At 36.5% G+C, this 13,651-nt stretch overlaps 1 protein-coding gene across 1 annotated transcript in view; it reads left to right on the top strand.

The window, feature by feature from the left end:
- Eys (eyes shut homolog) overlaps positions 1–13,651 on the top strand; it is a 1,581,889-nt gene that overhangs the window by 1,477,773 nt on the left and 90,465 nt on the right. The window contains 1 exon segment of the mRNA XM_071613805.1: positions 12,823–13,005. Within this exon segment, the coding sequence (XP_071469906.1) occupies positions 12,823–13,005 (183 nt within the window).

Below are 13,651 nucleotides of genomic sequence, written 5' to 3' on the forward strand. Positions count from 1 at the left end.
CCAACTTTTTTGTTTGTTTGTTTTGTTTTGTTTTGTTGACTGCACAAAAGCCTCTCAATATCTGCTTTAGAGTCAAGCAATTACTTTCAACAGCCAGAAGATGGCACTAGTTTCTAAGAATTATGCAGCTAGACAAACATGTGCTGCTTTGGATTCTGGTCATTTGTTGCTCCTTTTACTGGTAGGAAACATGACACTGTGCATTTTCATCAGTCTTCTGTCCCAGTGTAAAATTCTGTTTGTTCTCAAGTCTTCTATGACAATTAGAGAAGAATGGTAGGAATAAAATATCTATGTAGAATACCTGAACAACATAATATAAGCAAAAATTGGTAAAAACAGATATTAATTTCGTGTTTTTACTGTTGGGTACATTGAATACTGTATATCCATTTGAATAGAGAGTTTGATTTATTCATGTACTGAGTGTCTTTATCTTGGTTCAGAAGGAAAAAAAATTGAGTGTGTTTTCTGTATATGCCTTTTTCACTCATAATTTTTAGCCAGGTCTCAGGAGATAGTCACTTTGATTCCCCTTTAAATGAAAATCACATTTGTAAGTTAGCACATTTTATTTCCAAATGATTTTGCTGAACAGTTTGGAGTAACACCCCACAAGGGTATGGTTTTAGTTCAATAGCTAAAATAGAAACAACAAAGACAATGGTCGCACCCGTGGTTTTATAACCTAATTGCATTTGAGCAGGATACTGAACAAAACCCATTTCTAAGTTATTAAGGAGAAGCAAAGAATAAAGAGAGAATAAACATGTTTATACTCAAACCTACAAAGAAAAGCTGGAGAGGCCAGCAGTGATCTTGTGTTTTTACAAATTTATCCATCTGCCTAAGGGCAGATTAATTTTCCTGGCAAAGTTAAATGTATATTTTGAGGTATGATATGCTGCTGAACGCCATGCTTGGAAAACTGGCGTTCTGGAGCCTTTCAAAATCAGCAGTTTCCAGGGGGAAAAAAAAAATCTATCCACCATCTGCTTGTTTCATTAAAATACAAAATAGAGAAGGAAGAACTGAATTGGATTTTCACTATCTCAGCGCTCCCTGGTGTCCACTCTATTGAGGCTATATACAGCAGCCTGTATAGAAAACAGAATCCAGATAAAAACCAACCTTTTTTTTTTTTCTTTCAGCCTTTTGTATCTGTATAAAATTAGAGCAATGGACTTTACTTCAAAAATTACATTTAGACAAGACAGCCTACCCTGAAAAGTTTTGATATTTTCTAGTATTCTTTTTTGATGAAATTGTTTCAAATCAAGGTCGTAAATTTTAGAATAAGGTTGTAAGGGTATTATAAATATATTTTGTCATGTAACAGCCATTTTTTTTTCTGTCGAAAACAATCCTGCAATACCAGCAGATCAGGAGGCTGAAGCAGGAGGATCAAAGTTCAAAGCCAACCTCACAAAAAGGGAGTCACTAAGCAACTCAGTAAAACCCTGTTGAGAAATAAAATACAAAATAGAGCTGAGGGTGTGGCTTAGTGGTTGAGCGCCCCTGAGTTCAATCTCTAATATCCCCCCAAAAAACAAAAAACTATCAAGAACCAACCACACTGGCACATACCTGTAATCCCAACTTCTGGGGGTGGGGAGTGGGGGGTGTTGAAGCAGCAAGATGGCAAGCATTGGCAACATACCAAGACACTGTATCAAAAGTAAAAATAGAAATGGTGCAGTTGTAGCTCAGTGGTAGGGACTCCCTGGATTCAATCCCCAGTACTAAAAATAGAAGAAAAAATGCCTATCAATTGCCTGAAGAAATAAATTTAGTATTTTTAGTTTACCAGCTTAAAAAGACTCTATAGTTAGGCGTAGTGTTGCACACCTGTAATCCCAGCAGCTCAGGAGGCTAAAGCGGGAAGATCACAAGTTCAAAGCCAGACTCAGCAATTTGGTGAGGCTCTAAGCAACTTAGGAAGACCCTGTCTTAAAATAAAAAATATTTTTAAAAAAGGGTTGGGGATGTGGCTCAGTGGTTAAATGCCCCTGGGTGGTCCAATACCTAGTGTACATACACACACACACACACACACACACACACACTAGTCCAATATTAGAAAGAAACCAATATTTATAAAATAAAATTTATAAAGATGCATCTATACAACTTGATTATGATAAACAACTAATTTGTCAAGGTGGGGGTTCCTATGCTTTGGTTTTCAGAACCAGTGTGTAACATATTATCTGAATTTGTGCCAAGACCAGAAAAAAATAAGATTTTAATATTATGGCAAAAATCCAGAAATAGTCTTGTTCTTTAGAGGCAAATGACTAGGAAAATGAAAAAAAAAGCATGAAAAATATAAGCCCCGGTGATGGTATAGAAATTTTGTTTCTCAATTTCATCTAATATCTCCAATCAATCATGTAAGAAAGAATATTCACATAAGTACAGAAAAAAATTGAGTTCAATCTCTAGTATCTGTAAGAGCAGAATAGTGAAGATACTAGGTAAGCAAGGACAACAGAAAAAGAATATATAAATAAACATCACTATACCCTAAACACTACCATAAACCCTTTGCTTGTGTCCATCCAACTATTTGATAAATATATATCCTATGCTCAAGTGAACCAAACACTGTTGCCTGACCTGGAATTCAGGAAAGACAGGCAAGCCCTCTGCTCTAGTGGAACCAGAAATATAAATGAGGAAAGAAAAAATAAAAAGTTTAAAATAAAAGCGACATATAATACACTTAGGTAAGTAAAGCAGATTAAGGAACTAGAGAGCCGTGGAGGTAAGAGGGGATGCATAGTTTAATAGAATAGTCATAGTCGGGGGAGACTCCTTTGAAAAGAAGACACTTAGGAGAGTCTTGAAGGAAGTTAAAGAAGGAGCTATGTACCTTTTAGGGAGAATGTTTCAGGGATTGGAAAATGCAAGAGTAGAAGCCTTGATCTAGGAGTATGCTAGGTTTGTTTGAGAAACAAAATGAAATTGACATGGTTGGAACAGAGTGAGCAAAATGAAATGAGAGTAAGGAGCTTTTAACTTAATTCAAACTTTACAGGAAAACACTGCAGGATTTTTAAATATAAATTTTTTATTTTTGTGGTATATATATTCAATGGAATATTACTCAGCAGCTTTAAAGAAGAATAAAATCATGACATTTACTGGTAAATGGATGGAGTTGGAGAATATCATGCTAAGTGAAATAACCCAATTCCAAAAAACCAAAGGTCCAATGTTTTCTCTAATATGTGGATGCTAATTCACAGTAAGATGGCAGGGGGGTGGGGGAGCACTAGAGAAGAATAGAGTTACCTTAGATTAGGTGGAGGGAAGTGAAGGGAGGAAAGGGGAGGGGCTGTGGGGATAGGAAGGACAGTAGAACGAAGCAGACATTATTGCTTTATGTCTATATATGAGTGCATGATCAATGTGATTCTACAACATGTACACTCAGAAAAATGAGAAATATTATCCTATCTATGTGTGTGTGTGTGTGCGCGAGTGTGCGTGTGTGTGTGTATCAAAGTGCATAAATGGAGTCTACTGTCATATATAACTAATTAAAACAAATTTTAAATAAATTACTCTGACTATAAAATGTAAAGACTATAGAGGGACAACAGGCAGCGGGGACATGGTAAGAATCAAATACAGTAGTCCAGTCTAGAAAGAGTGCATTGAACTTTGGCATTAATGGTAATGAGGAAAGTAGTGGGATTCGAGGTATATTTTGAAGATGGAATTAACAGGATTTAACACTTCACTGGTTGAGGTAGAAGAGAAAGACACAATTTAAAGATGATGCCTAGTTTGGGCTCTGAGCAGAGAGGGAAGACTACAGAAGAGATTTGATTCAGAAGGCAAGGAAGGTATTGTTTCTCAGAAGATTATATAGATAGTCCATTATATATTATAGATCAACCATGTCACTTACCTCTGAGATATTGAATAAGATAAAAAAGAATTAATTAAATTTAAAAAGATGGTGGTCACTTGTGATCTTAACACAAGAAGTTTCAGAGAAAAATGAGGAAGATAACCTGATTTGAATAAAATCAAGAAGAAATGGCACATTTTCTTTATCCATTTTTCTGTTTCCCATTCTATAGGTTCTCATATTCCTGTTTCCTCTGCTGTGCAGAAGCTTTTTAATTTGATGCTATCCCATTGATAGATTTTATTTTTTTAATCAAATTATTCATTTATTCTAATTTGTTATGCATGATGGCAGAATACAATTCATTTCATATTACACATATAGAGCATAATTTTTCAAGTCATTGATTGTACACAAAGTATTTTCACACCATTCATGTCTTCATACATGTACTTAGGGTAATGATGTCTAACTCATTCCACCATCATTCATACCCCATTGCCCCTACCTTTCCCCTCCTTCCCCTTAGCCCTATCTAAAGTTTCTCCATTCTTCCCATGTTCCCCTTCAACACCATTATGAGTCAGCATCCTCACATCAAAGAAAACATTTGGCCTTGGGTATTTTGGGGATTGGCTCGCTTCACTTAGCATTATATTCTCCAACTTCATCCATTTACCTGCAAATGCCATGATTTTATTTTCTTTTAATGCTGAGTAATGTTCTATTGTGTATACATACCAAAGTTTCCCTATCCATTTATCTACTGAAGGGCATCTAGGTTGGTTTCATAATTTAGCTATTATGAATTGTGCTGCTATAGACACTGATAGGGCTGTGTTCCTATAGTATGCTGTTTTTAAGTCCTTTGGGTATAAACCAAGGAGTAGTATAGCTGGGTCAAATGGTTGTTCCATTCCAAATTTTCCAAGGAATTTCCATACTGTACTGCTTTCCAGATTGGCTGCACCAATTTTCAGTCCCACCAGCAATGTATGAGTGTGCTTTTTCCCCACATCCTTGCCAACACTTATTATTTTTTATGTTTTTGATAGCTGCCATTCTCACTGGAGTGAGATGAAATCTTAGAGTAGTTTTGATTTGCATTTTGCTAATTATTAGAGATATTGAACATTTTTCCATATGTTTGTTGATTGATTGTATATCTGAGAAGTGTCTGTTCAGTTCCTTGGCCCATTTATTGAGTGGGTTATTTGGGGTTTTTGTTTGTTTGTTTGTTTTTGATATTAAGGTTTTTGAGTGTTTTATATATACTGGAGATTACTGCTCTATCTGATGTGCTTGCGGTAAAGAATTGCTCCAATTCTGTAGGTTCTCTATTCACCTCACTGACTGTTTCTTTTGCAGAGAAGAAGCTTTTTAGTTTGAATCCATCCCATTTATTAACTCTTGATTTCAATTCTTGTGCTATAGGAGTCTTATTAAGAAAGGTGGGGCCTAATCCGACATGATGGAGATTTGGGCCTACTTTTTCTTCCATTAGGTGCAAGGTCTCTGGTTTAATTCCTAGGTCCTTGATCCACTTTGAGTTGAGTTTTTTGCATGGCGAGAGGTAGAGGTTTAATTTCATTTTGTTACATGTGAATTTCCAGTTTTCCCAGCACCATTTGTTGAAGAGGCTACATTTTCTCCAATGTACATTTTTGCATCTTTGTCTAATATAAGATAATTATAGTTATGTGGGTTAGACTCTGTGTCCTCTATTCTGTACTGTTGGTCTCCAGGTCTATTTTGGTGCCAATACCATGCTGTTTTTGTTACCATTGCTCTCTAGTATAGTTTAAGGTCTGGAATAGTAATGCCATCAGCTTCACTCTTCTTGCTAAGGATTGCTTTGGCTATTCTGGGTCTCTTATTTTTCCAGATGAATTTCATGATTGCTTTTTCTATTTCTATAATGAATGTCATTGGGATTATTTTTTAAATATTTATTTCTCAATTGTAGTTGGACACAATACCTTTATTTTATTTATTTATTTTTATGTGGTGCTGAGGATCAAACATAGAGCCTTACACATGCTTGGCAAGCACTCTACTGCTGAGCCACAACTCCAGCCCCTGTCATTGGGATTTTGATTGGGATCGAATTGAATTTGTATACTGTTTTTGGCACTATGATCATTTTGACAATATTAATTCTGCCTATCCAAGAACAAGGGAGATCTTTCCATCTTCTAAGGTCTTCTTTAATTTCTTTCTTTAGCATGTTATATTTTTCATTGTAGAGGTCTTTCACCTCTTTTGTTAAGTTTATTCCCAAGGTTTTTTTGTTTGTTTGGTTGGTTTGGTTTGGTTTTGAGGCTAACGTAAATGGGGTAGTTTTCCTAGTTTCTTTTTCAGTGGATTTGTCACTGATGTACAGAAATGCCTGTGATTTGTAGGTGTTGTTTTTATATTCAGATACTTTGCTGAATTTATTTATTAGTCCTAGGAGATTTCTGATGGAATGCTTTGGGTCTTCTAAGTATAGAATCATATTGTCTTGATGCCATCCCATTTATTAACTCTGGGCATTATTTCCTTAGCTTTAGGGAGCCTATTGAAAAAGTCATTACCTTAGCCTACATGGTAGGGTGTTAGTCCTACATTTTCTTTTAGGAGTTTCATAGTTTCTGATTTAATTCCTGGGTTTCTTATCTATTTTGAGTTGGTTTTTGTTCAGAGTGAGAAGTAAGGGTCTAGTTTGACTCTTCTACATGTGGTTAACTATTTTTCCCAGCACCATTTGTTTAAAAGGCTGTCTTTTCTCCAAAGTATACTTTTGGCTCATTTGTCAAGGATCAAATGACTGTATCTGTGTGGGTTTGTCTCTGTATCTTCTATACCATCTGTCTATGTGTCTGTTTTTATATCTGTACCATACCATTTTTGTTACTATAGCTCTGTGGTATAGTTTGAAGTCAGATATTGTGATGTTTTCATCATTGTTCTTTTGGCTTAGAATTGCTTTGGCTATTGTTGGTCTTTTATTCTTCCTAAATGAATTTTTAGGACTGTTTTTTCTAGTTCTGTGAAGATTTTCATTGGTATTTTGATGGAGATTGCATACTTTTGGCAGTATGGCCTTTTAAACAATATTAATTCTGCCTATCCATGAACATGAGAGGTCTTTCCATCTTCTGAAGTCATCTTTAATTTCTTTTTTCAGTGTTCTGTATTCTTATTTGTAGAGGTTTTTTACTTCCTTGGTTAGATTTATTTCTAAGTTTTTTTTTTTTTTTTTTTTGAGGCTATTGTGAATGGAACTGGGTTCCAATGTGTGCCAGAACTTGAAGTGTCCTATGAGGAGTTGTAAGATACCTGTAACAACACAGTAGTTCTGTGTAAGACTGGAATTAAAAAATGTAAGAAAAGCAAGCAATTAACAGAGGGAGTTTATTGTAATTTAATAGGAGGAACTAGAATGCCAGACTGTAAATAAAAATCTTTTCATGGAAAGGGTTATGCCCTTATCACTTGTTGATGAAACACTCAAATCCAAGAATTTACTCCTGATAGTATAAATGACTTAGTGCCACCCATCTAGCAGAACATATCTTCCTCCCACTGTTCTAGTAGAGTTTTCTCTAAGCAGTTGGAGTGGGAGGATATGGCTCTGTCCTCACTGATCCTTATTAATCAAAACTGAGAACAGTAACTTTGTTTCCATTCATTGTTATCTTCACCTCCCTTCCTGCTTCCAATACCACTCAAAGGCAACACGGGCCAAGTTCACAGACAGTGTTCTAACAGGTGGCTCCACACAGGTCACATAATTCAGATTGAATGAGTCATGACCCTGAAAGCCTGCAGTGAGAACATGTCAGCTCACTAAATGTGCTCTAAAGGCAAATTCATGTGATTCTGTAGCTTAGCAGAAAGGATAAAGTGCTTCAATCTTAAAAAAAATAATAATAATAATAAATGAGTGAATGGCAGTAGGATTTTCAAAGAGTCAATATAGACACTCTTTAGAAGCATCATGCAATGACCCGAGCAATAAAACAAGCCATAGCTACTAGGGAACATGGAGCAAAGGGAAGATTTTTATTTAAAATGGAGATATTCTAGCATATTTTATGTTTAAGAGGATATTTCAATAGAGAATAATAACTTGGTGTCTCCTGGGAAACAGGCCTGGATTTCTGAAGTCGAACAGATGAGGAGTAAGTTCCATACCAGGTAGACCACTCTTGGAATCAGAGGGTGCTGGGAGCCATTAGCCAAGTAGGTATGACAATTTCCTTGCCAGCGTACCCCATGTTGCTGACATTTTGCAGTGACATTGAATGTAGGTGACCTTGCTCAAGGACCAGGGCGGATTAGGGTGTTCCCGGTTTAAGATAATCGGGTTTAGGGCGTTCCCAGTTTAGGTTCCAGGTTTAAGGTTTAAGATTATTCCTGCTGGGAATAGGGCGTATCCTGCTGCCTGAGTTCCCCTTGAGTTCTCACGGGATTCAGACAGTATATTTTGGGAGAGAGAAGCCCAGTGGAGGTGGATTTGGGCAGAGAACGTGGATTTCCCCAGAACGTGATTGTAGACGGCTGGTGTGAGTTCGGGAATAAAGAGTTGCTGTTTGAATCTACAAGCTGTGTGGTGGCTCGTGATTGTGTGCCCAGCCAGACTGCGGCATTTGTGCCCAGCCAGACTGCGGCAAGAGGGAAGGTTCTAGAGAATATAGACAGAAATGCAAGATTCAAGCGTGGTAGAATTTGATGGTAAAAGGGTATGGTAGTTCTGTCAATAGGGTTTATTTTTCTCTGTGAAATAAGTATGTCATTTAATTAATAGGACAAGGAATATTATATGTTCAAGTGGGGAGAATGAAACTATTGTCATAAAGACTGGGAAAGTGACTCCACTGGGAAGCCTTAGACGATAGTAGGACTGATACAAGAGCTTTGCCCATTTGAGGTCTGAGATTAGTCAGGTATCTGTTTCCCTCCACCATGTACTTTTCTTGTTCTTCACAGAATGTTAGGCATTCTTACTACCTCATTGTACAGACAAAGAAACTAAAACAGTGAAGTGATATACTTTGCCCAAGTTTACACAGGAAGGGTAAGCTGGCTATTCCTGCCACCCTGGCCCCCAGCACTGAGATACAGCAGTTCAGGTCTCCCCAAGTCAGCAGGCTTCAGGAGGCATCAGAGCACAGAGCAGAGGGAAAGAGCTTTGAAATCCCAGATACTTGTCTATTTCCCACAGCTCAATAGTTCAACTTGGTCACTTATGTATGTACTTCATAATTTAAATTAAGACAAGGAACTAACTGCAGCATATTTTTTAAAACAAAAAAACACTTGTATTTAAAATAATGATATCTTATTTCTCTGCCTTTATTGGGAAGGAGAAAAATTTTCCTTAATAAACATCCCGAAACAGGATTTTATAACCTTTCTGTGGCAATATTTCCTAAAATGTTTTCTGAAGGTATAATATAACATGTCTCAAAAAGATTATCCTTTGAGGCTCTAATACTATGGAAAATATTATGACATTCTCCATTCACTTGAGATTCTTAGAATTTTTAATAGCCCTACATGGTGTTAATATACTTTTGACTATGCATGAAATGTTTCCAGGACATTGCTAATGATTTAGCTGCCTTCTTCCACATACCAAACAATTAATGTTTAGTTTAAATTCCAGCAACTGCCTTCTTTCTTCCTATTCCCAATTCATTGCTATAACTTTAAAAGAACTGGAAAATAATGCATGAGCTTACATATAGGAGTTATGAAGCAGCCAGAGATTATAAAATAAATAAATATGCTTTTAGTAACCCCCAAATAAAATTATCTGTTTAATCTCCTAACTTGATGACTGATGCTTCCAGAAGTCTGATCTGGGTATTTGTATAATAGATTTACCACATTAAACAAATGTCACCTGTTTGAAGACCATAAATGTCTTACTTTTAAGAAACTGGAAAGAATGATTTGTAAAATTGAAAACCTTCTTTCTCCTAATCCAGGTTAGTCCATGTTCTCCTGCCCAGTTCAGTAGAATCAAGACAGTGTGCATAAAGACATAGAAGCCTGTGGGAGATGGGTTTTATGACCTTTGACACCTTCTCCTGACTCCCATTGTCCCCCATGGTGGCTCTATCATTTTATAGGCTCAGAGTTGCTGAAGAAAAAGTCCCTTGAAGTAAATCACAACTAAGAGTTTAGAGGAAGAATTTACCTGACAAGAGACACTCGGTTCTCTTTACAGTACCATTGCATGGAAGTAGAATGTGACCGGTCTGTATAATTATTTTTTTCTAGTAGCCACAATTTTTAAAGTAAAAAGAAACAGGTGAAATTTGTTTTAGTAATATAATTTATTCTGCCAATGTTTCTTGCATATAAAAACCCCTGAAGGGCTGGGATTGTGGCTCAGTGGCAAAGTGCTTGCCTTGCACATATGAGGCACTGGGTTCCATCCTCAGCACCACATAAAAATAAATAAACAAAATAAATATATTGTGTCCATGTATAACTAAAACAATTTTTAAAAGCATTTTTAATAAGATAGTTCACATTCTTTTTTCATATTAAGCCCATCTCAGTCAAGCCAAGCCATGATTCAAGCCCAGATTTTAAAATTGCTGGACATGTGACAGAGTCACTCCTTTGGGCAGAGTTATTCTCAATCTTGAAATGTACTTCTTTTTGATAGGATAAAATTGTGTCTTGGATTTGATTCTGATTGATACTATCATTGATGATACATTTTTTGTTAGTTAACTGCTTAAATAACACACTCTTCCTTTTCCAAAGAGTTTCTCATGAATTGTCTTGTCTTTGTGATTCTGCATAAGCTTCACTCTTGTTACATTTCTTAATATCACCAGTCTTTATTTTTATTGTGGATCAAAGGCTAGCCTTCCAGCTCTCTCCACCTATCTGAGCTTCACACTTCATCCACAGAGTGGTATTTATCTGTTGTTTTGTTGTTGTTGTTTGTTGATTATTTGTTTTTATTTATTTTGTTTGTTTGTTTGTTTGAGACAGGATCTTACCACATTGCAGCGGCTGGCCTTGAACTTGCAATCTTCCTGTCATGGCCTCCCCAGTAGCTGGGATTACAGGCATGCACCACTGCACCCAGCCATAGAGTAGAATTTCTAAAAAGTAATTAATCATTGCCCAACTACTTAAGGATTATAGAGAAAATATGAAGCCCTTCATGATTTGACCTCTGTCTACCTTGTTTCCTTTCCTTCCACTTTCACCTTTTATACTTCATTCTAAAATTTGCAGATTTCATGAGTTCTCTGAATACAACATGCAGTTTTAGACGTCACGCCTTAAAACATGTTGCTCCTTCTACCTGAAATTATCTTTCCCCTTCACCTACCAGGTGAATTACTGCTCACAGCTGAACCTCAACTTTTAGTCCAGTACAATCTGAATAAATTTATTGACCTGACACTAGCTGCTTAATAGAGTGTATTTTCTTATCCTGTGTCACCATCTTTGTGTCCTGTGACACAAAGCACAGGATCTAACAGTAAAATACATGAGACTTTTTTTATTGTCAATTTAACCTAAATTAAATAAGATCTTTAAGTAGATTCATTAATTATTAACAGGAAGAAATGCTAAAATGAAACAATAATCATTCCTCTTCTTTTTTAATATTAAAATATTGTAGAATTCTGTTTTCACTGTTTTTAATGTCAAGATTGAAAGACTGTTAGTATTTTTATTCTATTTTAATATGCCTCATGTATGACTCATGTCCCCTCAATCAACCTACCCACAATACAACTGAAAGTAAGTACTTGATGGAAATAGTTTAAAACACAAACAAAATTCTTTTATTAGAAAAGCTAACATGTCTCAAAAACCCTACTTCACATTCTGGCAAGTTTTGATAAAATTACACTCACCCTATGCCATTTATCTCAAGATATAAACCAAGATTTTAACAAAATATCAAAATAAAGTATTCAGCTTATTCCACACAAATATTCTAGTTTAATATTCATATGAAACAAACAGAAATAAAATTTTCTGATAACAAGAATCATCTTTCCTGAGATAGCACAGTTACTTGCTGTATAAACAATTACTATCAGACATAAGAGTATCTTTTGTTTTAAGCATTAGGTACCAGCATGAGGATATTTCTTAAGGCTTGTAAAAAATCTAGTTTTACAGCTTCCCAGGAGATCCAACATCTCTTGAGAAGAAAGAAATAACATAATGTAATCAAAAGAAGCTCTTCTTCCCTCTGTCCAGATGTCCCAGTCAATAAAAATGGATCCTAGGAAATTCCACTAATCCTGGAACACTGTCCATAAAAGACAGGGGTGGAGCTCCACATCCCCCTTCCTGTTTCTTGTGGTCCTCTTGGGGTAGGAAAATAAAAGCCAATTGAGACTATTTATGGGGAAGAAAAAAAAGAACAATGAAAGAGGGGAATTGGATGTAAGAATAGAGGCAGGAAGAAAAGAGAAAATAGATAGCTAATAGCACTCCTCAATTAGACTCCATCTAGTACACACTAGTCCTTGAATTGCTTTGGCTCATGTAAAGGTTCAGGACTAGAGAAGCACAGTTTGTTCCAAGTCATGAGTTTCTTTCTAAGTCATATCCAGTGTTGGGATGCCAGATCGTGTTTACCAAGCACCTGAGCAAATACATTGACTGCCAGTGATCTTTTCTGTTTTCTAAAATTGAGTTTCTCAACACAGAGCTTTGCTTTTTAAGTAAATCTTCATTATGCAGAAAGGGTATGTGAGTGAAAGGGTTCTATGCAGAATCTAAAAACATTGCACTTCCTTTGTTATGGTTTTGAAATTCCCCTTTGAGTCACTTAGTTGCTCAATGCTGAAGGGTACTTAAATATAATTACTGTGATAGTAAATAGACTATCCAGCCAGATGCATCGGCAAAACATAGCCTTCTTTTTATAACTACATGTACAGGTTTATTTTAATTGTTTGATTTGGGTTTTTCCACAGCTATTAATATTACTCAGCCCAGCTTCAGTGGCACGGATGCCTTTGGATACACTTCATTCCTGGCTTATTCACGGGTTTCAGACATCAGCTTCAGTTATGAATTCCACTTGAAGTTTCAGCTGGCAAACAACCACTCAGCACTGCAAAACAATTTGATATTTTATACTGGACAAAAAGGCCATGGTAAGATTAAGTGACCTCTGTAGGACTTGCCTCTCTCCTTGGAGAATACTTTAAATATTCTTCAGGGACACTCTCATTGGCCATGGATGAAGAAATTTGCCTAGCTGCAGCCTCCTCCTGTTTTCTAGCATGTTCCTTATAGTCTGAAGCATTCAGTGGTTCTCTGACCCTTTCTGAATTCCTGGTTCACACTAGAGCCAAACATGAAGACAGAGGCAGTGACCAAATCACAGGGGAAGTAAGTTTATTGACTTGTTCTTTTCTCTGTTTTGATTTCCATATATGAGGAGAGAAGGGAAGTTCTCAGAAAGAACATGGCTTTACAGCATGTTGTGAAAAGAAAATGGGTTGAATGTCCTCAGAAAAAACCTTTACCAATGAAAGGGACAAGAAATTAAGAAAGCACTTGACCTATCACAAAGTATTCCAGTGCCTTACCATTGGTGGGAAATCAACTTAGAAGTTAAATTTGTCTTTCTTAAGTAAAAAACAGGGAAGGGGGAAGGAAGATGGCGGCGAGGGGAGTGCATTGCCCCCGTGTGCTGCTTCACTGTGTGGGAGTATGACAAGTCAGGACGGCTAAAGGATATCTTGTTAGGAATTTCCAGCAATAGTGGGGTGCTCCGGAACCTGGAGGAAGGATTTC

The sequence above is a fragment of the Marmota flaviventris genome, chromosome 6 (assembly GCF_047511675.1).
Source record: "Marmota flaviventris isolate mMarFla1 chromosome 6, mMarFla1.hap1, whole genome shotgun sequence".
NCBI lineage: Eukaryota > Metazoa > Chordata > Mammalia > Rodentia > Sciuridae > Marmota > Marmota flaviventris.